The sequence below is a fragment of the Zalophus californianus genome, chromosome 9 (assembly GCF_009762305.2).
Source record: "Zalophus californianus isolate mZalCal1 chromosome 9, mZalCal1.pri.v2, whole genome shotgun sequence".
Lineage (NCBI taxonomy): Eukaryota > Metazoa > Chordata > Mammalia > Carnivora > Otariidae > Zalophus > Zalophus californianus.
Window position 1 is genome coordinate 123,350,793 of NC_045603.1, and position 25,440 is coordinate 123,376,232.

General features: G+C 39.6%; 1 protein-coding gene across 10 annotated transcripts in view; it reads right to left on the minus strand.

Moving 5' to 3' along the window:
• Positions 1-25,440, minus strand: part of CACNB2 (calcium voltage-gated channel auxiliary subunit beta 2) — a 389,518-nt gene that overhangs the window by 123,077 nt on the left and 241,001 nt on the right. The window contains exon 1 of one of the 10 annotated variants that reach the window (XM_027594130.1): positions 442-2,346. The exons of the other annotated variants lie outside the window; for them this stretch is intronic. Within the exon in view, the coding sequence (XP_027449931.1) occupies positions 442-510 (69 nt within the window). The 5' untranslated portion in view covers positions 511-2,346. Of the gene's footprint in view, positions 1-441; positions 2,347-25,440 lie in introns of those variants that run through there. 10 annotated transcript variants of the gene reach the window in all.

A 25,440-nucleotide genomic window follows, 5' to 3' on the forward strand; every position in this document is an offset into this window, starting at 1 on the left:
AGGAAAGAAGATACGTCTACTAAAAAACAACATAAAAGAAAGTCTAACGAGTTATAAACTTGAATTCTCTACCATGACTCCCGTTTTAACCTTAAGCATCCTTTTGTACCTTTCCATTCACCTGATACCTTCACGGACAAAACTGTAAGACAACAGTAGCCAGCTTCACTCGATCCTTAAGCAACACATTTTTCCATAGCTTTGTAAATCGACGTTTAATAAAAGCTGCCTAAAGCAAACACCTGCCCGGGATAGCTGCTCTGGCAATAAATCACAACATCGGAAAAGGAGCTCAGAAAATTATAGGACTCTCCCTCGCTCCCTCTCTTGCCATCAGGATCATATTACTAAATCACGGGAGCCCCTGCGAGCACTCACTGTAAGGACAGCAGAAGCAGCGACAAGATAGCGTCTCCCCCAGACGAAAGCCCCTGAGCTTACACAGATATCCGAATTCTTCAGCCTTCCTCCCTTGGCTCTTTTCAGAAGCCTGATCCAGGTGGCCTTCATTAGCCAGACAGCGCCTTTCTCATCCGCAGCTGCAGCCCCGGGCACAGATCCTCAGTGCGCGCTGAGCCCTGGAGCGCCCCGGCTCCTTTCCTATCCATGCTCTGGGCAAGCCCCTCTTCTCCGTCCCTTCCTGCCCCCGGGGCTTTCACGCCCTACCCCGGAGGACTCCGATCCAAGGAGATTCTTATTTTCCCCTTCCGGGGGTCGGGGAGATAGAAAACAAACACTCGAATGCCTTATATTGCTTTAAAAAATAAAGAACACTTCAAGTGCATTCAAAGACAGGCATCAACTCGTTCTAAACTTGATGCATCTCATCACTCTAAATATTCTCTTCTCTGCTCTGGGATTGTTACAGGAAATTAGTTGTAAGAGAACCTTTAAAAAAAAAAAACCTAGTGCAGAACGTATGCAGTGACATTTGCAAGTGCAAAGTTCAAGCCTTATCTTCAGAGATCTGGAGGGGGAGGGCGGAGGACGCACTCACCGCACTGGGCATGCTCCATATGTAGCCTTTTTACGCAGATGCTACATCACACTGTTAGTCTATGTCAAATTGCCATTTTGCATCCGAAGTGTAAACAGCTGGAAAGGGCTTTTCGGTTCTATAGTAACAGGCACATGGTATGTCTGTCATGTTGCTGTTGCAGATGAAACATTCTCTCAGAGACAAAGCATGCAATCTTTTCATTTAACGATCCCTTTCCATTACCCTGCTACCGAGAAAGTATATCCTCTGCCATACGACAATTCAAAAAAAACCAGTATTACATACACGTTATTGGACAGGAGAAATCAACGAATGATGCTCATCAGTCATAACACCAACCTGCTCTTGATTGCTTGTGACTTCCCAAACAAGATGCAGGAGACAGATTTGCCCATTTAATTAGGACATGAAAGTAATCACAGCTCTAAGCAATGAGTTTAACGGAGCTCAAAATGACTTTGAACTGCTTCTCCAACGGAGAAACTACGGTTGAAAGTCCTTAGAATAAATAACACTATGAATTTTCAGAACAATAACTATGAAGAAATTGCAAAGCTTGGTTGATTAGCTCGAGTTAAGATTTACAGAATAATTTAGTCCAAGTTCTTCTTATAAATAAGGTGATTGAAGCTTGAGAAGATAATTTTCTCTATTAATAGGATTACATTTTTAAAGTTTTACGAAGAAATACACACTTCTAGATTTCTTAAAGTTAAACATAAAATTCCATCACTGCTTTCCAAACTACCGTTTTGTTTGCGTGGTGGGGAGGGGATTATTTTATAAAGTCACATGCAAACGAAAGGTGTTTTTAAGAAAATCTTTGTTACTTTTTCTCTCTTCATTCCTTCTTCCTCCCCCCTGCCTTTATTTCTTCTGTGGACTAAGACCAATCTTCATGATGCAAATGCTAGAATATACAGTAGAATAGAGGCTTTTGAATAAAAGTTACAGATTGAATGCACCTTAATTGTGGTACCATAAATCAATAAACAGATTATTTATATTCTTATGAAGTGAATGCAAAATGCACGGGAGATGCAAAATGCATTGCAATTTTTTATTCCAATAAAATTCACAAGGGAGATAGGAATTTCCCCCCACCAACACACATCCTAGGGGATCCCTAATCTTCCCAGAGGGTTTCTCATAGCAGGAGTAGCATGGTACAAAATTACCAGGAAGCACAACTCCCAAAAAGGACCTCAGACCCCATTTTCACAAGTGCTGGCATTTTAAACCCAATCACCCTGAGGAAGGTTCAGTTCACACCTCAGTGAGGATACAAAGTTTCTGTCATTTTTTTTTTTTTAAAGATTTTATTTATTTACTTGACAGAGAGAGACACAGTGAGAGGGGAACACAAGCAGGGGGAGTGGGAGAGGGAGAAGCAGGCTTCCCCCCGAGTAGGGAATCCAGTGTGGGGCTCGATCCCAGCACCCTGGGATAATGACCTGAGCCGAAGGCAGACGCTTAACGACTGAGCCACTCAGGTGCCCCGCAAAGTTTCTGTCATTAAGAACCCGCCTAATACGGACAGGAAGAGCCTAACACACACATAATTGTGCGCTATCCCCTTCCCTTTTGAAGAAAGTAAGATTTAAAAAGTCCTTTGCTAATGATCAGATGTAGCTTTTAATTGCAGTCATGTTGACACCTGTTTCCAGGTTTAAATAATAAACAAACAAAAAAAAAACTAGTGACCTTTGGCCAAGATCTTTTGAATATTTGCAACAATATATTAACTTTTGTCTCTTTTACAATGTGAGATGTGACTCTCAACTGATGTGTAATGCAGCTTATGGAAGGAGCCACGTTACTTTCATCATTCTTTGTATCTGTATTAACAATAGCAAAACGGCCAAGTCTTTTCATCATAGAAGTTACATGAACCCACTGCAGAGACACAAATAGGCTTGACTAAGGGCGCCTGGGTGGCTCAGTTGGTTGGGCGTCTGCCTTCGGCTCAGGTCATGATCCTGGAGTCCCGGGATCGAGTCCCACATCGGGCTCCCTGCTCGGTGGGGGGTCTGCTTCTCCCTCTGACCCTAACCCCTCTCATGCTCTCTATCTCACTCTCTCTCAAATAAATAAATAAAAACAAAAACAAATAGCCATGACTTTAAATTCTCCCACCCAAAGATAACCACTATTAAAGAGTAGTATGTTTTAGCCTCCAGACTTCTTGTGTTTTTGAAAGTCACCCTCCTCACATGTGCATTACAATTAATCTGCTTCCTTCTGGGAGTGTGGATTTATGCAGTTAGAAGTAATATATCTAATTAGGCTTTTGCCTTTGGTACCATATGGACGTTCTGGGTCATTCTGCCTCAAGTAGTCTTCAGCCAGGACAGCAGGAAGGCTGTTCCATAACTCCAGAACAGGTTCATTACAAGATGTACCCTTGATCTCTTGGGCTGCTACAATGTGATTAGCTGGTCTTTTGTAGTTTTGTCCTTATGGGTACCTCACACGTTCAGCTACAGATACTTCCTTTCCTACACCTTAATATTCTAATTCCTCATGGTACAGTTCCAAAATGTAACTTGCTACCTGATGTCTACCAAAACTCATCCTGGATTATTCACTTTTTTAAAAAAAAATTTATTGTTATGTTAATCTCCATACATTACATCATTAGTTTTTGATGTAGTGTTCCATGATTCATTGTTTGTGCATAACACCCAGTGCTCCACGCAGAACGTGCCCTCCTTAATACCCATCACCAGGCTAACCCATCCCCCCACCACCCTCCCCTCTAGAACCCTCAGTTTGTTTTTCAGAGTCCATCATCTCTCATGGTTGTCTCCCCCTCCGATTTACCCCCCTTCATTCTACCCTTCTTGCTATCTTCTTCTTCTTCTTCTTTTTTTCTTAACATATATTGCATTATTTGTTTCAGAGGTACAGATCTGTGATTCAACAGTCTGGCACAATTCACAGCACTCGCCATAGCACATACCCTCCCCAATGTCTATCACCCAGCCACCCCAACCCTCCCATCCCACCCCCACTCCAGCAACCCTCAGTTTGTTTCCTGAGATTAAGAATTCCTCATATCAGTGAGATCATATGATACATGTCTTTCTCTCATTGACTTATTTTACTCAGCATAACACCCTCCAGTTCCATCCACGTCGTTGCAAATGGCAAGATCTCATTCCTTTTGATGGCTGCACAATATTCCATTGTGTATATATACCACTTCTTCTAAATATACCACTTCTTCTTTATCCATAAAGAATATTCTTTATGGATAAAGAAGAAGTGGTATATACACACAATGGAATATTATGCAGCCATCAAAAGGAATGAGATCTTGCCATCTTGGCTCTTTCCACACTTTGGCTATTGTGGACATTGCTGCACGTACCCCTTCAGAACCCTACATCTGTATCTTTGTGGTAAATACCCAGTAGTGCAATTGCTGGATCGTAGGGTAGCTCTATTTTCAACTATTTGAGGAACCTCCACACTGTTTTCCAGAGTGGCTGCACCAGCTTGCATTCCCACTAACAGTGTAGGAGGGTTCCCCTTTCTCCACATCCCCCCCAACATCTGTCCTTTCCTGACTTGTTAATTTTAGCCATTCTGACTGGTGTGAGGTGGTATCTCATGGAGGTTTTGATTTGGATTTCCCTGATGCCAAGCGATGTTGAGCACTTTTTCATGTGTCTGTTGGTCATTTGGATGTCTTCTTTGGAAAAATGTGTGTTCATGTCTTCTGTCCATTTCTTGATTGGATTATTTGTTCTTTGGGTGTTGAGTTTGATAAGTTCTTTATAGATTTTGGATACTAGCCCTTTATCTGATATGTCATTTGCAAATATTTTCTCCCATTCTGTCGGTTGTCTTTTGGTTTTGTGGACCGTTTCTTTTGCTGTGCAAACGCTTTTTATCTTGATGAAGTCCCAAGAGCTCATTTTTGCCCTTGCTTCCCTTGCCTTTGGCGATGTTTCTAGGAAGAAGTTGCTGCGGCTGAGGTCGAAGAGGTTGTTGCCTGTGTTTTCCTTTAGGATTTTGATGGACTCCTGTCTCACATTTAGGTCTTTCCACCATTTGGAGTCTATTTTTGTGTGTGGTGTAAGGAAATGGTCCTGGATCATTCACTTTTATCCTCAGAACTCTTACTCCAAATATGTGTGCTTTGCTTATGGGAAAATTAGTTAAATTGGATTAATTCATGCTTTTAAAAATTTTTATTATTTTTTTTTTTTTTGAGAGAGAGGGAGAGGGAGGAGGTGGTGGGGAGGGGTAGAGGGAGAGGGAGACAGAGAATCTTAAGCAGGCTGCATGCCCAGCATAGATTATAAAGTTTGCTTGTTTGATGCTGTACTCTACTGTTTCAATCATATAGATTTCCAGCATCATTTTTCTTGAGCGTTCTTTTTCTTGTATTTTCTCTTTTAAAGACAAAAGGGTAAGAATCAGCCTATTCAGGAGTGGATCTTGGATCCCAAAGTGGTCATCTATTTTTGTAGGAAATCTTCATATGAACACTAAACCAAAGTTCTTGGGCAAAATCAATTTCTCATGGTATTCCAAGGCTACCCTGGGTCTAGATAGATCTATGTTCCATCCCAAACCCTCAGGACTTCAAATGACCCTCCACATGTATAGGACGATGCTAAACCAATGGCAAGTTTGACTTCAATTGTTTCCTCCTGACCTGCCATGGGATGATAGACATCCCATTGCCATACTCTTCAGGCCCACACTTTTAGGAAAAAGCAAAATGGGACAGACTTCTGAGGCCAAGGACCAATGGGAAAGAGTTCTATCTTGTATTGTCTGCTTGCATTAGCTGGCAGAGATAGTTCTTTTATTTCTCATATTGTCACCTCTTTCCACAGGTCAGAAGAATTTTTTTTCTGTGAAGAGATCTGGATCTCTAAGAGAATGAATTGCTAGCCCCTGCATTCTTGAGGTTACAACAAAACCATAAACTGTTTACTAATTATGACAATTCCCGACTCAGAAAATTTAAAAATGATACAGACTATTGAGATGAAGCACATTTACATGAATACTGTATAGTTTAGTTTGCAAATGTCATGGAATTACTATTCATACCCATTCAATTAATGAAATTCTCAAATGTGACTGGCCTGCTTAATGTGAAAACATTAAGCAAGATGATGGTAATAAATCCATGAGAGTTCATCCCTGTGTGGTAACTTTGATGATTATGTAAAAGCTAAATATTAGCTTTTTTTTCTAAATAAAAAAGCTAAAATATTAGCTTCGATTTTCTCAAGAGCACAGGGAAATTTAGAAACTTTGTGTAATTCCCTATGTATTGACAAAAAGACTAAATGTTACCAGAAGCAAAACCAAAACCCAACCATATCCATTTACAGAGTACTTACTACTTTGCTAAAGGGTACGTGCTTTGACTCTAAGTTAAATGCTGGGAATATGACAGCGGAAAAGATGAAAAGGCTGTTTCCATCAGGGAGCCTAATAATCTAGTTGAAAAGGAAACCAATTTTTTAAAGTAATCAGAAAAATAATCCCAACAAGAAAACACAAAACAGGCTGAGAAAGAGAATAATGGTAAGCAGAAGCTATTTTAGTTAAGGTGATGAGACAACATTCTGAGATGCTATTTAAGCTGAAATATCTCACGAGAAAAAGGAAAAAAAAAACAACTTAGCTTTAGGATGTGTTCAGAAAAGCGATGTCCAGGAAGAGGGAACAGCATCTGCTAAGGCATGAGGACAAGAAATACTCAGCAGTTTGAGGAAGTGAAAAGAGATCAGTGTAGCTAACATGCTCCTTTTTCCAGAGTATTTATTTGTCTCTCCCCCTTTATTCCCCCCCTCTTTCTCACTCTGCAGGTAGATACACACTCAAGCACACCCGCAAAAGGCATTTTGGGAATCCTTCTCATTTATGTGGCATCACCTCACAGAAAAACTCCTTATCCCTGTGGCGTTTAAGTTGTCAGTAAATTCCACATTATGAGGAAAATCATGTCTTCTGAGACTTAAACAGAGTTCTCAGATTTTCTTCCTTCTAAATCCAGCGCTATCTCCTAAGAGCTAAAGTCAGTCTGTTTTTGAGATAGTGGTATGTTACATTAATAATTAGAGCAATCCATTTATTAAGATTAGGCTATCTGAATGATCATAATAATAATTGCTAATTTTTCATGAATGCTTTAACACTGTGCTAGACATTGGGCCGATATATATAACACATATATTATATATTAATATAATATTAACATTAACTAATATTAAAATAATTGATAATAAATATTATGATTTAACAATAATTTATATTAAAATAAATTTTATTTTAAAATTGAATATTAAACATAATTTAATATTAAATTTTTAACTCTATTGTCATTGATGAAAAACCAAGGGACAGAGAAGTTCCATGACCTGACCGAGGTGACAAAGCTAATAACCAACAGAGGTGGGAGGCAGCTTTTAAACTGAATTCAAATCTGAATTCAGGTTCCACGCATGCATCAGTTCATAAAAATAAAAGCCAGAACAAATCCCTACCTGCAACTAATGTTTCTACTGATTGAAAATATCTCTTTTTCTGTCTACCAGGTACCCATATAGCCATTTCTAATTGTCATAAAATGCCAAAATGACTTCCAAGTTCTTCATTCTGTCTTTACTAAACCTAGCACGCATGCACGCTCTCTCTCTCTCACACACACACACCCTACACATACATCCTCACAGAACCTCAGATTTTATCTTCCCAAAAGGCACAATGAAGGTCCAATGTGAAACAGATAATTTCTCATTCAACAATGTAATGCTGTTTTGTGCAAAGAAGGATTCAAAGAGTTGGCTGCTACCCTGAAATTTTCCTCCCTTCAGAGTATCTCAAAATTGTAAAGCCTTCTTTTCATCATTTATCTACAATGGAAAGTAGATAACTAGAGGAGGAAAACAATGGAAGTCAAGAAACCAGCTATTTAAATTTCTCTGTTTTCCCTGAAAATGAACATAACTTTGGCAAGCTGGCCTTCGGTAGCCATTTTGGCAGCTAATCTTGCCTGAAGCTGGCTGGAGTTCAAGCATCTTCTGAGTATATGTTCAATAGGAACAGTTGCTGGTGTTCAGCACTGAAGCTGAAGTTATTAAAAAATACAAATCAGAGACAGGACTAACTTACCAATCTTTAAGAAGAATATTTTTGTAAAAAAGAGTAATATATTAAAACACTGTTACCACCAAATTATTTCTTAAAGGAAGGGCATGGTGGCTGTTTTTATTTTGCAGAAGAACCCCTGTCCAAAATTTACAAAATTTGACACCATTAAAAAGAACCATTTTTAAAAAGTTAAAATTAGATGGCCACTTTTAATGTTAGTTTGAGTTTGGGATTTCAGGCATAGGATAAATAATTTCCCTTCATAATTACAACATTCTGTGGGGGGGGGGTGTCTGTGCTGAGGGAGGTTTGTAGGCCTTTCATGTATATTTACTGATGGTGATAGATGACAAAAATGTTTCATGCTATATAATTTCTTACCTAAAACTTTACCTTTCAGCCATGAAAATGGAAATGAGTAGGCAAGAGAAGCAGAAAAATTGCAGCCTGGGAAAGCTGACTTTTCCTAAAATATTGCTGAAAAAATTTTAAATTAAATGAGGGAAAAGGAGTGAATGAATCAGACATAGGACATTTTTGGCATAGGAGCTCATGGTGAGGACAGATACTGTCAGAAACTCTGCATGGACATCCCTACCTTTGGTCTTCCCACTGAGCCATTCTAATCAGCACACACATGCTGTCGATCGTCGCTGCCCAAGAAAACCTTCCTTTGACTCCATGTTCTCTGCCAGCTCCCATTCCCTTTCTTTGCTCCCCACTACAGAAAGAAATGCCCCAAAGATGTTGCCTATGCTCCCTTCCATTCTCTTCTGGTTTTCTCTTAAGCCTACTCTCTCCTTGCCCTCCACCATCACTGCTTGTCAAGGTGATCAGTGATAGACGGCTAAGTCCAAAGGGCAATTCTCCATGTTCAGCTTCCTTAACCTATTAGGAGAACTGAGCATGGTTGTTCAATATCACTCCCCACCCTTTATTCCCTTTCTCAACATGGCTTCCAGAAACCACTCTCTCGGTCTTTCTCTGACCTGTTGGCTGCTCCTTCTAAGTCTCGTTTGCTGGTTATCTGCTCTCCGACCCACCTGCGGCAGCCTCCTTCCCACACACAGCCTCCTTCTTTCTGCTCCAACCTCACTCGTCACTCGTAGGCACCAGGAATGCTCTGTCCCTGGATTCCCACACTACCAGCTGTCACCGCCTGCACATCTTTGTTCAGACTTCACCTCCTCCATGAGGCCTTCCACGACCATCCTACTGAAAACTGTAACTCCCAGGGCTCTCCAGTATCTCTAATTCCACTTACCCCCCTCTACTGGTGTTTGTAAATGGTGCTGTTGCCTTCGGACATACGACGTCATTTACTTACGTTTATTGTTCAGGGTCTTTCTCCCTCCAATAGAAACATCCATGAGGGCAATATCTTCTTTCCTGTTTTGTTCACTCATTTACCCCAAGTGCCTAGAATAATACCCGGTACAGCATACATGCTCTATAAATACGTGTTGAATGAATGAATAAGGGTTACCAGACAGAGAGCCTATTCTCCCTCACATCCCATATCTCCAAACTCGTCCACTACAGGATCCTCCTTAGCCTTCCTAAACATTTCTAAATATTCCTAAATAGTCTTATGTCACCTCCTTACTAAAAAAACGCCAACAGCAATCTGACCCAGATTATGAATGGCTAGTAAATACTTGCTACAGTGAGCAAGAGAATAAAACTAAGACTTCAGCCTGAAGATATACTTGGTGTTTTATCATAACCCTCAATAAATACCAACTTCATGAACTTAGTGTAAATGTCAACTATGATCAGTTGATTAAATAAACAGGTTCCATAACAAGCAAGCCACTTCAAAAAAAAGTCATCATCCTTAAAATGTATACTGCAACCTTCTTCCAAAAAATGTAGGAGAGATTTTATATTTTGAAAATATGACTAAGGCTTATTTTCTATGAAGATCCTCTTCTCTTTTATTTTATCTTATTATGTTATGTTAGTCACCATACAGTACATCATTAGTTTTTGATGTAGTGTTCCATGATTCATTGTTTGCGTATAACACCCAGTGTTCCATGCAGCACATGCCCTCCTTAATACCCATCACCGGGCTAACCCATCCCCCCACCCCCCTCCCCTCTAGAACCCTCAGTTTGTTTCTCGGAGTCCATAGTCTCTCATGGTTTGTCTCCCCCTCCGATTCTCCCCCCTTCATTTTCCCCTTCCTTCTCCTAATGTCCTCCCTGCTATTCCTTATGTTCCACAAATAAGTGAAACCACATGATAATTGATTTTCTCTGCTTGACTTATCTCACTTAGCATAATCTCCTCCATCCCATCCATGTTAATGTAAAAGTTGGGTATTCATCCTTCCTGATGGCTGAGTAATACTCCATTGTATATATGGACCACATCTTCTTTATCCATTCATCTGCTGAAGGACATCTCGGCTCTTTCCACAGTTTGGCTATTGCGGACATTGCTGCTATGAACATTGGGGTGCATATGGCCCTTCTTTTCACTACATCTGTGTCTTTGGGGTAAATACCCAGTAGTGTAATTGCTGGGTCATAGGGTAGCTCCATTTTTAATTTTTTGAGGCACCTCCACACTGTTTTCCAAAGTGGCTGCACCAACTCGCGTTCCCACCAACAGTGTAAGAGGGTTCCCCTTTCTCCACAACCTCTCCAACATCTGTTGCTTCTTGCCTTGTCAGTTTTTGCCATTTGAAGATCCTCTTCTCATTGACGGTACTTCTTCATTCCAGGGATTTAAAGTTCCAATCCTAAAATGGCCCACGACCCATTGTGTAGCCATAGGCAAGTCATATAAATATTCCCCAGGCTAATTTCCCCCTCTGTAAAATGAGTATAAAAAAAAAAATTCAGTGCTACTAGAAAGAATATTCTTAAAAATTTTCTTACAGATGGTTGAAAAAACACTGTAAATATGACATTTTGTATGACTGTTTACTGACTGTTACTTCTCATGCCTTAGCCCTGCCTCTCCTATGGGGATCGAGTTTAAATTCACAGCAGAAAACGTGACTATACATACAATGTCTAGTCAGACGGAGTGTTCAAAAAAATCAAGCCAGCAGAGAAGGAAGATATTTCTTCAAGAAACTCTGGGTAATATATTTAAAAGAAATGCAACTGACTAACTGGACAGATATATAAAACTTTGGAACATCTTAATGGACTCTCTACTACTAAGTAAAGGTCACATCAAAAGATGGCATGTCCAGCGGCGAGCCTTTCCTGGAGTGGCAGAACAATCAAACAATAAATCTTGGCTCCTGCCTTCCAGGGTGAATGCTCCCCAGTGGCAATGAACAATCAATCCAAAGACATTAAAGGATAGTCATCATATGTGTCCTCCTGGGAACAGCTGTTAAAAGGGATATGGCTTCAGTCCTTAAAGATTTTACCCTCTAAAATGTTTTTTGCATAGGGGCACCTGAGTGGCTCAGTCGGTTAAGCATCTGCCTTTGGCTCGGGTCATGGTCCCAGGGTCCTGGGATCGAGCCCCGCGTCGGGCTCCCTGCTCAGTGGGGCGCCTGCTTCTCCCTCTCCCGCTCCCCTGCTTGTGCACGTTCTCCTCTCTCTCTGTCAAATAAATAAATAAATCTTTAAAAAAATTTAAAAAAAAATGTTCTTTGCATATTCAGGAGTTATATTAATTGATAAGAAAACAGTCAGAAATCAGTAGATATAACTAGACAAAGTTATATTTACAAAAAATTAACTTTTACAAAAATCAACTAGTCACAAGCATCTGGAAAAAGTTCTCAGTCTGCTAAATGAAACACAATACAATTTCCTCATTAAATGAGTTCTCTCTGCAAAGTATCAATTCACAATGTTATGAGGATACATTAAAACTGATGCTTTAACATCTTGTTGATAGTGTTTTGACTTTCATTAAACCCTGTGGGAAAGCAATGTTCTTTCTGTTTGTATCTAGATGTGTATCCAGACTAGTATGTATTTAAACTAATGAGAAAATTCTAAAATTATGTTCCATACAACACTTAGATTATTATATAAGTTTAATAATAGTTACCAAGCCTACAGAGCATTATAGGCAAATGTTGATGATTATATTTGGTTAAAAAGATAAAGAAATAAAAAACTCTCATTTATTTTTTTTAAAGATTTTATTTATTTATTTTTATTTATTTGACAGAGAGAGAGAGAGTGCACGAGCACGGGGAGCTGCAGAGAGAGGGAGAAGCAGGTTCCCCGCTGAATAGGGATCATGAACTGAGCCAAAGGCAGAGATGCTTAACCCACTGAACCACCCTGGTGCCCCTGCATTATTTCTATAAATACATACATTCATGTGTGTAAAAATACTGGGAAGACACAAAATGAACAGAAGTGGTAAAGCTGGATTCACTGTTTTTAATTCAGGGAGCTAATTTAATTTTTTTTTCTGTAATGTTACCATTTTTGAATAGAATTAAAAAGTTGTTAATGCAATTGAAATATCTAACAAAATACCCTGAAAGTATTTTTTGTGTTGCAAAAGAGAGGATTTGCAGACACATATTTTCTGTCATTTGTTGATTTAACCTTGATAGCTTTTTTGTATGTGGGCAAGCTCTGGGCCTTCTGAAAGACTCTTTATGCACATGGAAGGAAGGAAGGAAGGAAGGAAGGAAGGAAGGAAGGAAGGAAGGAAGGAAGGAAGGAAGGAAGGAAGGGCAGAACAAGAGAGGGAGGGAAGGAAGCAAGCAAATATTGATGCATGAATTACATCAGGTAAGAAATAAGAATTAAAAGAAAAGTACTGGAACCTGCAATGTTAACATTTTAAAGTATTACATATTATATTTCTCTGTAGAAAATGTGTTAAAATGATTATGTTAAGTTTCCACTGGAACACTGGGATTTTCTCATATGACTGCTTAAATAATTTTTTGCTACTGGGTTAGATACTTAAACAGGCCAAATGACTCAGTAATTTGGTAGTAGATTATTAATATACTGCTCTAAAAGTCTAACCTTCCAGAAAGATATGACTTTGGTTCAGAGAGATTTAATATTAAAAATAGGCTACGTGATCAGGGATTTGGCTGGAAAAGTGCCAGTGGTCTGGAGCATTTAGTAATAAAGCACTGCAAAGTACCCTACTGACCTAAAATAGTGAATGCATCCCTTAAGCAGCTAACCTACCTTTGGGAGGTGATTTAAGAACCAGAGACGATCTGGTTTAAACAAATCTATGTTTGGAAATATGCTGCAAATTGTAGAAGTGTCATTGGGTATGTTAATATGCTATTAATGTTAGAAAATCCAGACTATATTAAGAACACTTAATAAAACAGTGGACATAGCAGCCAGTTGGTAAAAAACAATTCATAGGATATTTCCTGTCTCACAAATAAGAAAGCCTTTTTATTGCAAATATGCAATATGTGGCTCCATAGACCGACCCCAAAGTCATATGTTGAAATCTAATCTCTAAAGTGATGGTGTTAGGAGGTGGGCTTTTGGGAGATGATCAGGTCATCACAGTGGAGCCCTCATGAATGGGATTAATACCGTTGTAAAAGAGACCTCAGAGAGCCCCCTTGCTCCTTTGACTACGTGAGGTCCTAGCAAAAAAGAGGGCTGTCTGTGAACCAGGAAGCAAGCTCTCACCAGACACAGAATCTGTCAGCGCCTTGACCTTGGCCTTCCCAGCTTCCCAAATGGTGAGAAACAAATATCTGTTTTTTTTTCAGCCACTCATCTTTGGTATTTTATAATAATTCACATGGATGAAGACCCAAGGAAATATATGCTCTGTTTAAAAGTAAAATGAACACCAGTGTTGGTAAAATTTCCATCAAGCCAGGCAAAAATGGCTTGGCACTTTGGTAAGAAGACAGTTTGGTAAAGGTTAGAAAAGACCAGGTCACTGCTGCTGCCCATGCCTGTGGATGCTTGCATGATGGCCTGGGGACCACCGTTCCAGAGTCCACTAGAGCATGTGCATGTTGTATGGCAGACGCTTCTACTGTTAAAGCAGACCCCAAACGGGAGCACTCCAATCCAAAGATACACCTACTAGGTCTTCCACTCCACTGAAACAGCAATCATTTAATATTGTGGACAACGAAATTTATTATTCTCTCTCCCTCCTCAACATACACATACATTAGAATGTATGATTCTATTTTCCTGTCCATGAGGGTGGCAGAAAATTGGTGTGTGTTTTTTCACCTCTGTATCCCTAGGGAGAGTGTACATCTGGGAAGAAGACCCAGTTGGGGTTTATAATCTAGTGAAGGAGACAGACATTCCAGAGGTAATAACCTAAACATGCTTTTATGACAGTTTTGGTTATTACTGGATAGGAGAGGCACAGGTCCTATGTAGCAGGGAGACTAAGTAGAAGCTTCTAAAAAGGAAAAGCATATTTAGGCTGGGTTTGAAGTCAAAAGGCAACAAGTTATAGAAAGAGGTAAGAGAAGAATGTTCCAAGGCAGTAGGACCAACTTGAAGAGAATTCTCTTAGCCTGTGTAAGGAGGCAGAGCTTAATGAGCGAAACCTTTTGAGAGGACTCATTTGATATGCCTTTTGGCACTTAGTACTTCAGGTGTAAGATGATACATCCAATTATCAAGGGAATTAAATTATTGTAATACCGTTAATTCCTTAACTTTTCTAGGATGAAGACATGCAGTCAGCTTGAATGATCCTTCATCATCATCATGATTACAACCAACCATTCTTTCACCAAGTACCTATCATGCACCAGACATTGAGGATACGAAAATAGATAACATACATTCCCTGCCCTCAAGCAGCTTGCGTACCTGGATCAAATACCAATGGATATTTTAAAATTTCAAAACATAAAAACCATACATTTTATGTGTACAATTAAAGAACTATAAGTAAAAAAACCCAGTAATAACATTGGGAAAAAATTTGCCAATGACAAAAGGTTCACATCTTTCATATAGTAATAGATCTTGGAAACCAGTAAGAAAAAGACCAATACTACTTAGAAAAATGGGCAAAAAAAAAAGAAAAGAAAAGAAAGGAAGATATTCACAGAAAAAGAAATGGTTTTCAGTATATGGAAAATGCCCAACTTCAGTTATAATGTTAAAAGAGACAAAAATCAAAGAAAAATACCAGTTTTTATTGGCAAAGATTAAAAGCAAAGCACTCGTTAGTGTGGTATTCTCATCTTTGCCCCTGAAGGATAAAATTTGGTTGCATTTATCAAAATTGAATGATCCTTCATTTTTTTTAGCTAGAGATGTGTCGTTGGGTATGTTAATATGTTATTAATGTTAGGAAATCCAGACTATATTAAGAACATTTAATAAAACATTGGATATAGCCTGTTGGTAAATAATTCAAATTCTGATTCTAGGACTTTAATCTTAAAGGTATGTACAAATATATATTAAAGAATGCATATATAAGAATGCTCATTAAAAAAATAAAAATAATATAAAAATAAAAAAGAATGTTCATTACAACATTATTTGTATTAAGAGATGACTTTAAATAGCATAACTGTCCAGGACGCCTGGGTGGCTCAGTCGGTTAAGCATCTGCCTTCGGCTCAGGTCATGATCCCAGGGTCCTGGGATTGAGTCCCCCACCGGGCTCCTTGTTCAGCGGGGAGCCTGCTTCTCCCTCTGCCTGCCTCACCCCTACTTGTGCTCTCTCTCTCTCTCTCTGACAAATAAATAAAGTCTTTAAAAAAAAAGTTCTTCATAAAAACTAAATAAAACAAATAGCATAAATGTCCAACAGTAGGAGACTGGTTAAATAAATTATGGTGCATCCGTATGATGGCACGGTATTGAGACATTAAAAATAATAAGGTGTTATATAGCTATATATTAACATGGAACAATTTCCAAGATATATTTTACAGGTAAAAAAGAAAAAAGCAAGAGGCAAACTGTGGATACTCTTCTGCTATCATCTGCGTACATTTTCTTAAAGAATATACGTTAGTATTTAGGCTATACTCTAGGACATTTAAGTGGCTGCACATGAAGTAATCTGGAGAGGGTAGTAAAAATCCCTATGCTTGGGTTAATATCTTCGACAAATTCAACCAGAAGGTCTGAGGGGCAGGACCAGGCATCAGTGATTTTTTAAGCATCTGCATCTGATGGTTGAGAACTCTATGCCAGGCCCCCTAACAGTGATGGCCTGTGGGTAAGAAACCTGAGGGATCCAGGGCCAGGGTGGAAGGGACTTACTTTTCACTGTGGAACCTTCTGTAATGCTTGAAATTGTATTTTTAAAAAATTTTTATCTATGTATTTTTTAAAGATGTATTTATTTATTTTAGAGAGTGAGAGAGAAAGAGAGAGAGTGGGGGACGTACAGCGGAAGAGGGAGAGAATCCTCAAGCTGACTCCCCGCTGAGCAGGGAGCCCGACATGGGGCTCCATCCCAGCACCCTGAGACCACGACCTGAGCCAAGCTGAATGCTTAACCGACTGAGCCACCCAGGTGCCCCTGCATTTTTTTAAACCATGATCATAATACCTTAACAAGAGACATTTACAAACAAAATCCCTAGGTCACTTTCTATCAGGGATTTATAACAGCTTTCCCTTCTCTCAATTTTTGTGGTAAAATTTTCATATAAACAGCCATGACTTAGAATTTTGTTTTCAATTAAAGAAGAGGTACACTTTATTTTTATGATGAAACATACTGAAGTTACTCTCAAAACATGACCACTGGTAAGGAAGAAGTAAAACTTCCACTATTTGCAGATGACATGATACTATATATATATAGAAAACCCTAAAGACGCCATAAAAAAAATTACTAGAATTGATAAATGAATTTGGTAAAGTCATGGATACAAAATCAATATACAGATTTCTGTACACTAATGTACACTGCATTTCTGTACACTAATAATGAAGTAGCTGAAAGAGAAATTGAGAAAACAATTCCACTTACAACTGCAGGAAAAATAATACCTAGGAATAAACTTAACCAAGGGGGTGAAAGGACCTGTACCCTGAAAACTATAAAACACTGATGAAAGAAATTGAAGATGACACAAACAAATTGAAAGATATTCCATAGTCATGGATGGGAAGAATAAATATTGTTATAATGTCCATACCACCCAAGGCAATCTACAGGTTTAATGCAATCCCTATCAAAATACCAACAGTATTTTTCACAGAACTAGAACAAGTAATATTAGAATTTGTATAGGACCACAAAGGAGCCCAAATAGCCAAAGCAATCTTGAAGAAGAAAAAAAAACTGGAGGTTTCAAGTTATATTACAAAGCTGTAGTTATCAAAACAGTATGGTACTGGCACAAAAACAGACACATAGATCAATGGAACAAAATAGCCCAGAAACAAAACCACAATTATATGGTCAATTAATCTTCAACAAAGGAGGCAAAAGTATGCAAATGGAAAAAAGTCTCTTCAACAAATGGCATTGCGAAAACCAGACAGCAACATGCAAAAGAATGAAAGTGGACCACTTTCTTACACCATATGCAAAAATAAACTGATAATGGATTAAAGACTCAAGTGTCAGACCCGAAACCATAAAAATCCTAGAAGAGAGCACAGGCAGTAATTTGTCTGACATTGGCCATAGCAACATTTTTCTAGATATGTCTCCTGAGGCAAGGGAAAGAAAAGCAAAAATAAATTACTGTGACGACATCAAAACAGAAAGCTTTTTCACAGCAAAGTAAACTGTCAACAAAACAAAAAGACAACCTACTGAATGGGAGAAGATATATGCAAATGATAAATCTGGTAAAGGGTTAATATAAAAATATATAAAGAATTTATACAACTCAACACCAAAAAAACCCACAGATAATCCACTTAAAAATGGGCAGAAGACATGGACAGACATTTCTCCAAAGAACACACACAGATGGCCAACAGATACATGAAAAGATGCTCAACATCACTCATCAACAGGGAAATGCAAATGAAAACCACAATGAGATATCACCTCACACCTGTCAGAATGGCTAAAATCAACAACACAAGAAACAAGTGTTGGCATAGATGCAGAGTAAAAGGAATCTTCATACACTCTTCGTGGGAATGCAAACTGGTACACCCACTTTTGAAAATGGTATGGAGGTTCCTCAAAAAATTAAAAATACAATGACCATATGCTCCAGTAATCCCACTACTGGGTATTTACCCAAAGAATATGAAAACACTAATTTGAGAAGATATATGCACCCTTATGTTTATCACAGCAGTATTTACAATAGCCAAGATACGGAAATAAACCAAGCATCCATCGATAGATGAATAGGTAAAGAAGATGTGATATATATCTACAATGGAATATTACTCAGCCATAAAAAGAGTGAAATCTTGCCATTTGCAACAACATGGGTAGATCTACAGGGTAGAATGAAGTGAAATTAGAGAAAAAGAAATACCATATGATTTCACTCATATGTGGAGTTTAAGAAACAAAACAAAGAAAAAGAGAGACAAACCAAAAAAACAGACTCTTAACTACAGAGAACAAATTGATGGTCACCAGAGGGGAGGTAGATGGGGGGATGTGTGACATGGGTGATGGGGATTAAAGAGTACACCTAACGTGATGAGCACTGAGTAGCGTACAGAATTGTTGAATCACTCTATTGTACACATGAAACTAATATAACCCTGCATGTTAACTATCCTGGAATTAAAATAAAATAAAAAACAAAACAACAAAATTGTGACCATTGATACTGGCAGTATGACCCATGGGCAGGAAGCTGAGCCTACTGATTTTGGGAGGAATCTCTGTACTGACCCCATGGAGGACTACAGGACCCTTAGTGACCCTCATGCCTCTTTGGCCCTGTTAACTCTGCTTTTGGACACACTTTGTTCTTTTTTCCCCCAAATGTCTTTGTAAATCTCCAAAGTCAGAGCTCACACATTTGACAAAAATAACTGTAGCATTTAAAAGGGCAATCCATCAGCTACTCACTATTCCCCTTTCTCTGCTCTGTCTCTCTGTCTTCTCACCTTCTGGCACACCACGTAGGGACTTGATGATGTATTCATGGTTCCACTTTCTGCACTAAGATCTTAGCTCCACGAAGGCAGGGGTTTGTGTCACTTTCATTCTCTGTTGAGTCCCCAGGACCTAGCACAGGGCCTGGTACACAGCAGGCACTCAGTAAATGTTTGTTGGCGACAAATCAAGCCGCTCTGTTGTTTTGCTCCATGCAAACGTCATCATCCACCTCTTTCTACCGCACCACCCTCAACGGAGTCAGATGGCTTGCGGTGTGGGGACTCCTGCCACAGTTTTCTGACTGGTCTTTCTGCTTCTGCCCACCCCCAGCCCTTCCATGCATATGGTCTGATGGATCTTCTTCAAACACCCACCAGATCACATCACTCCCCTGCGTAAAAGAGTTCCGTTTCTTCCCATTGCACTTAAAGTAAAACCTACTTCTTGCCTATATACTTTGCCTTCGCCTGCTTCTCCGAACACATCTTGCATTACTCTTCCTTCACTACCTTCCAGTCATAAACACTGCCTTTTGGTTTTTTGTTTTTTGTTTTTTTTGTGTGTGTGTGTGTGTGTGTGTGGTTTTTTTTTGTACAAACCAAACTCTTTTTGCTTTAGAATTTCTCCTCCTGTTTTTCCCAGTGCTTGCAGCTCCACTTTCTCTCTTGCTACAGTTCCCTATCACATCACCCATCTTATCTTCTTTGGAGATTCTCTCAGATTATGAAAAGATTTGTTGAATCATTGCTTATTTTTTCCTTTTTTCTTACTTCATTATTATTATTTTTTTTTTGAGGGGGGGGATTTAGGGGGCAGGGGGAGAGGGAAAGGGAGAGAGAGAATCTTGGGGCTTGATCTCACAACCCTGAGACCAGGACCTGAGCTGAAATCAAGAGCTGGACACTTAACCAACTGAGCCACCCGGGCGCCCCTAATCATTGTTTACCTTTTAATCATCAGCCCCACTCCCCGCATCTCCCAGTTAGAATGCAAGCTCTGAAAATGCAGCTCTTAGATTTGGGAAAGCGGTGCCTATATACACTTGCTGCCCATGCCTTTTCCTCTAACCTAGAACTTTCTGCAGTAATAACTATATTTGTTCTGTAGCTATATATGTAATATATATATATATTTGTTTTATATCCAAGTTCTCCCATATGATAGCCTCTAGACAACATGTGGCTTGAAATATAGCTAGTGTGACTAAGGAACTCATCTTAAATTTTTTTTTAAAGATTTTATTTTTATTTATTTGAGAGCGAGACAGAGATAGCAACAGAGAGCACGAGCTGGTGGAGAGAGAGGGAGAAGCAGGCTCCCCGGTGAGCAGCGAGCCCTACGCGGAGCCCGATTCCAGGCCCCTGAGATCATGACCTGAACCAAGACAGACACTTAACAGACTGAGCCACCCAGCTGCCCTTAGTCTTAAAATTTTTATTTAATTTTAACGAATTGACATCTCAATAGCCCTACATGGCAAGGGCTACCATATTAGACAGGGTAGCTCTTGACGGCCTGGGTACCAGAGACCCTGGAATTTGCTGATCAAATGGCCGTGAGCCTGTTAGGCCTGCCTGGGCTTCTTCCCAAGTTCCTACTTCCCAGGATACACTTCCCTACCAGTGTGCACATTTCTAGACCCAGTGCGGTTAGGGGCAGCTCTGTGATGAGGTAGGTAGGCAGCACTGAGCAGGAGCTTGAATGTATGGGGTAGGCTTCTACTCACATGCAAAAGCCCCTCAAGGACCTTGACAGACCCCAACAGGACGTGAGGTCTGTATATCAGCTCTCTCCACTGCCAGATTTCTAGACAGCACTTCCAAGGATAACTATAAATTCAAACTGGCCTTCACAGTCATAAAGGCGTGCACTATCTGGGCCTCCTTTGGCCCTCTTGGCCTCAGACCCAGAAGAAGAGGCTGTACCACTATGGTGGGGACTCCATTTTGTTCATATCAGGATCTTCTGCTCCTAGCTGATTACCTGGCACCCACTCTGGTGCCTAGTAGTTGCCCAGTAAATTAAAAATACCCAGTATTTTTGGGTAAGTGAATAAAGTATATGTCTATCATATCAAACTTGGGGTGATATTTGGTGTTAAGGAGGTAAAAAGACAACTTCAGGGGCCTCCCTGAGTGTTCCGTGGATTGTTTAGCAAATAATATAACATCTATATTTCCCACCAGTGGGGCATCCAAGCGTGAGTAAAAGGACCGACACCATCCCATCGTCTGAGAAACGCAGAGGAAGGACACCAAGCCAACTCAACAAGGAAGCTTCAGGACACAGAAAGATAAAACTGTGGTAAATAGAGAGGAAAAACTGTGCCTGGGGTGATATGCATTTGCAAAGCTTATCAGAAAAGACAACCCTCCTGAAAAGCGAGCAAAATCTGAACAAGACTAGAAGACAAGAGATGTGGGGCATGGTCTTTTTTTCTTTTCTCTTCTCTTTTTTTTTTACCATACCCAAGAGTTTTAGTCTACCTCAGTAAGTTGAATAAGTTGAAGGGACAAAAATAATATCAGACTCCCAATGTATATCACATATAATTACACTAATTTTCTTAGGATCCTATGGTAAAAACACATGGAAACCTCACTGCATAATGGATATTCAACCCTTTTCAAGAATTATCCTTTTGTAACTTCCAGGAAGAATTAAGTAAAAGAATATTTCCATAGAGGCCAGAGAAATGCCTGGAATGAGTGGACCCTATCAGGCTAAGGCAGGATTTTGGAGCTCTGGGAGGACCACATCATGAATGCACGTCGTTAGCAACCGATATTTTTCAGGACCTATTTCTGTCCATGTGAACCATGTATTTCACAGATGCAGTGCTGACTAATAGAATTCCTGCCCGCCACATTCCAACCTCTGTAGGCAATTAAATCACAGTAAAATGAACCTTCTATTAGGTAGGAGAGATGGGGGCTCCTACCTGTTATTACTGACAACAGAACCAAAGGATAGCAGCCGGGAGTGTAATTTCCCCAGCGGGCTGTGTCTGAAGACTTGGTCTCAGCAGTAGGATTAACAACTCTGTTCATCTCACTTCTTTCTACTTTCAGAAAATACTGCTGCTCATGTTCTTCCCAGTGGCTCCTGGGGGTGCTTACCAGCAAGGCGGCCCACCATGAAAGGGAGGGCACCACAAACGGTTTTCCGTACACAGGGGGAAATGTGCTAGTTAATATAAAATTGGGACTGCATGGAGAAAAGTTTACACATTTTCTAAAAAGTAGGATCCCCCGGTTGGGACAGTATGTGTTTTCCTATTCACATTTTCTTTTCCAAAAAAGTTAAGAAAATTCTGCTGCATCTTTTTCTAAAAATAACCTACAAAAATGAGTCCTCCTAATTAATAATTTCTCATTTGCTTTAGAAAGTATTTTAAAGTGGGACCATCCTCAAAATAGTTCCTTACTCCCACACAGAGAGTGCACTTTGGTTCTCATAGTTAGAATGTAATGCTCAAAGATTTCCAACCAATCAAATCTTTTATTTTTGACTAAGGCAAAAACAAAATGAAAATATTGCTTGGTGAGCCCGTCAACATTAAAAAAAAATATTTTGCTAAAGGAATAGTGAACACTTTTGTTCTTGAGATAAAAAATTTGAACTTGATTGAATTAAAATTAAACATTTTTTTAGAACCATAGTTTCCTATGAACCTTTAAGATGTTATGTTGAGTGAAAGAAGCAAATCATATGAGGACAGATACTGCATAATTCCACTGAGTAGTCACAATCCATAGAGACAGAAAGAATGGTGGTTGCCAGGGGCCCGGGTAGGGAGAGGAAATGGGGAATTAGTATTTAAAACATGAACTTAGGGGCACCTGGGGGGCTCAGTCGGTTGGGCTTTTGACTCCTAATTTCAGCTCAAGTCATGGTCTCAGGGTCATGAGATCGAGCCCTGCATTGAGCCCCATGTTGGGCTTCGCACCAGGGTGTGGAGCCTGCTTAAGATTCTCTCTCTCCCTCTGCCCCTCTCCCCACCCACCACCACCACTCACTCTTTCTCTCTCTCTCTCTCTCTCAAAAAAATCAAAAAACAAGCAAAAAGCCCATGCACTTAAGGCCACAGAACTGTACCCTTAAAAACAGTTAAAATGGTAAATATTGTATATTTTACCACAATAAAAAAATTTTTTAGACCCACATGGTTTCTGTTAGAGAAATCAGAGTAAGCATCCACACTCAAAAAAAAAAAAAGAAAAGAAAAAAAAAGAGAGCGAGAGAGCGAGCAAGAAATTCTATTAGGGAAGGAAATACATAACAAATAGCTCCAGGAAAGCAAAGGCTGCTGGTTGCACTGGTCTTTACTGTGCCCGACCTCCTAGCCCAGGGCTGGACCGGGCAGCCACTCAACACATTTGTTCTAGGCAGTTGGGAAGTAAAGGGAGGACAGGGAGGTATTGTTTTCCCAGTGTAACTGAGATATAGTTGACATACAGCACTGTGTAAATTTAAGGTAAACAGCACAGTGACCTGACGTACATGTATTACGAAATGATTCCCCCACAGTTTGGTCGATATCCATCATCTCATATAGATACTATATATATATATACATACATTGCACTGGATACAAAACTATACACACACACACACACACACACACACACATATTTTTTTTTTTCCTTGAGATGAGAACTGTCAGGATTTACCTGCTTAACAACTTCCAAATATATCATCCGGCAGGGCTACTATCTACACGCACAGTGTACATTATATCGAGGGGAGGTATTTTCCGTTTTTTCAGTTGAAGTTCACAATTCCAACCAGCCTCAAATTGTGAACGAGCTGATTCAGGAAGGCTTACTACCAAGTCACCATAGAGTGTAATAATTACAGTTCTGAATTATTAATTGATCTAAAGCATGTGCCTTAAATACATTTCGTAAAAGCAATAAAAAATCTAGAGAAAGAGACTCTGTATGTGCTATATAATTATAAAAATCAGGGAACTTCAGGTTGTCAGTGTTTTAGGTAACAAATAATTTCAGCACTAAAATATCCAATTAACACTCATTCAGAACTAAAATGTTGACATATCGCCAAGCATGCTGTCGGTCGTTGAGTATAATGCACTGGAATTCAAACGTGAAAAGTGACACATTTGAGGATTTGTATTCAGAACCGTTTTCTAATTACTGGCTGGGTTTTCTCTGTCGCTGGTCCAGCACCCCCATATAAACTCTTACCCAGACCATTCCTCTAAGGATAATACCTTCCGTAAGCAGCTGAAGCGTGATGTTCCTGGATCCTAATTAGCAAAAAAGAAAATGACCCCTCAAAATAGCCAGAAGAAAGGGTACAAGGGATCTGTGTCTTTCATAATAATTATTTTCAGTCAGTTCCCAGGTCTGGGAAGAAATCTGAATAAAATCCCCGAATTAAAGAGCTGAGGTTGATGTCTGAGTTGGCCGAGGATAATTTTCAAAAACCTCAAATAAAATAGCTTTCTACAAAGGGGCATGTATATAGTGTATTCTCAGATCTTCTACCAGGCTTGTGTAGATAGCATTACACTTTTGCTGGTATAAAAATATGTTCAAGGCTCTGGCCACACAGATGATATCAGGGACCAGCTGACCACAGCTCTGGGGCCAGAGTCATCCTGTCGTCTCTTTTTGTGTCTCGTGAGCTAATAGCTGCCTTTGGGTTACAACAACAGATCTCAGTGATGGTGACAGAGGATGTATGGCCTCAAAGCCAAAAATATTTACTGTCTGGCTCTTACAGAAAAAATCTGTCAACTCTCTATTATATGATATGCCAGGCTTAAAATTACATAGCTTGCATAATATCGATTTCTAATTAGTCTGATTATTCCTTACTCCAATTCCTCTTTTTTGTAACAGTAATTGAAGGGTTTGATTTTGGAGGTTATCTATGGGGCACAAGATATTTCTTCTCCTGGGGCGCCTGGGTGATTCAGTTGGTTAAGCGTCTGCCTTTGGCTCAGGTCATGATGTCGGGGTCCTGGGATCAAGCCCCGCATCAGGCTCCCTGCTCAGTGGGGGAGTCTGCTTTTCCCTCTCCCTCTGCTCGTGTGGGCGTGCGTTCTCTCTCTCTCTCTCTCTCATATAGATAAATAAAATCTTTTTTTAAAAAAGATATTTCCTCTCCTTCTGTTAAGTTCTTTAGCTGAAATTATTTATACTTAAGTTAGTGTCTTAGTACAGTGGTTTTTAATCTCATGACTACCTCAACTGATGAGAAAAGTCTTTTTCTCCTCCAAATCTGTGTCCCTGGCATTTAGAGGCACCTTCATGGTGGTTTTCAGCATATCGACAAACCAGGAAAATCCAACCATCTTTCAAACCTAGGCTTGTTCAGGT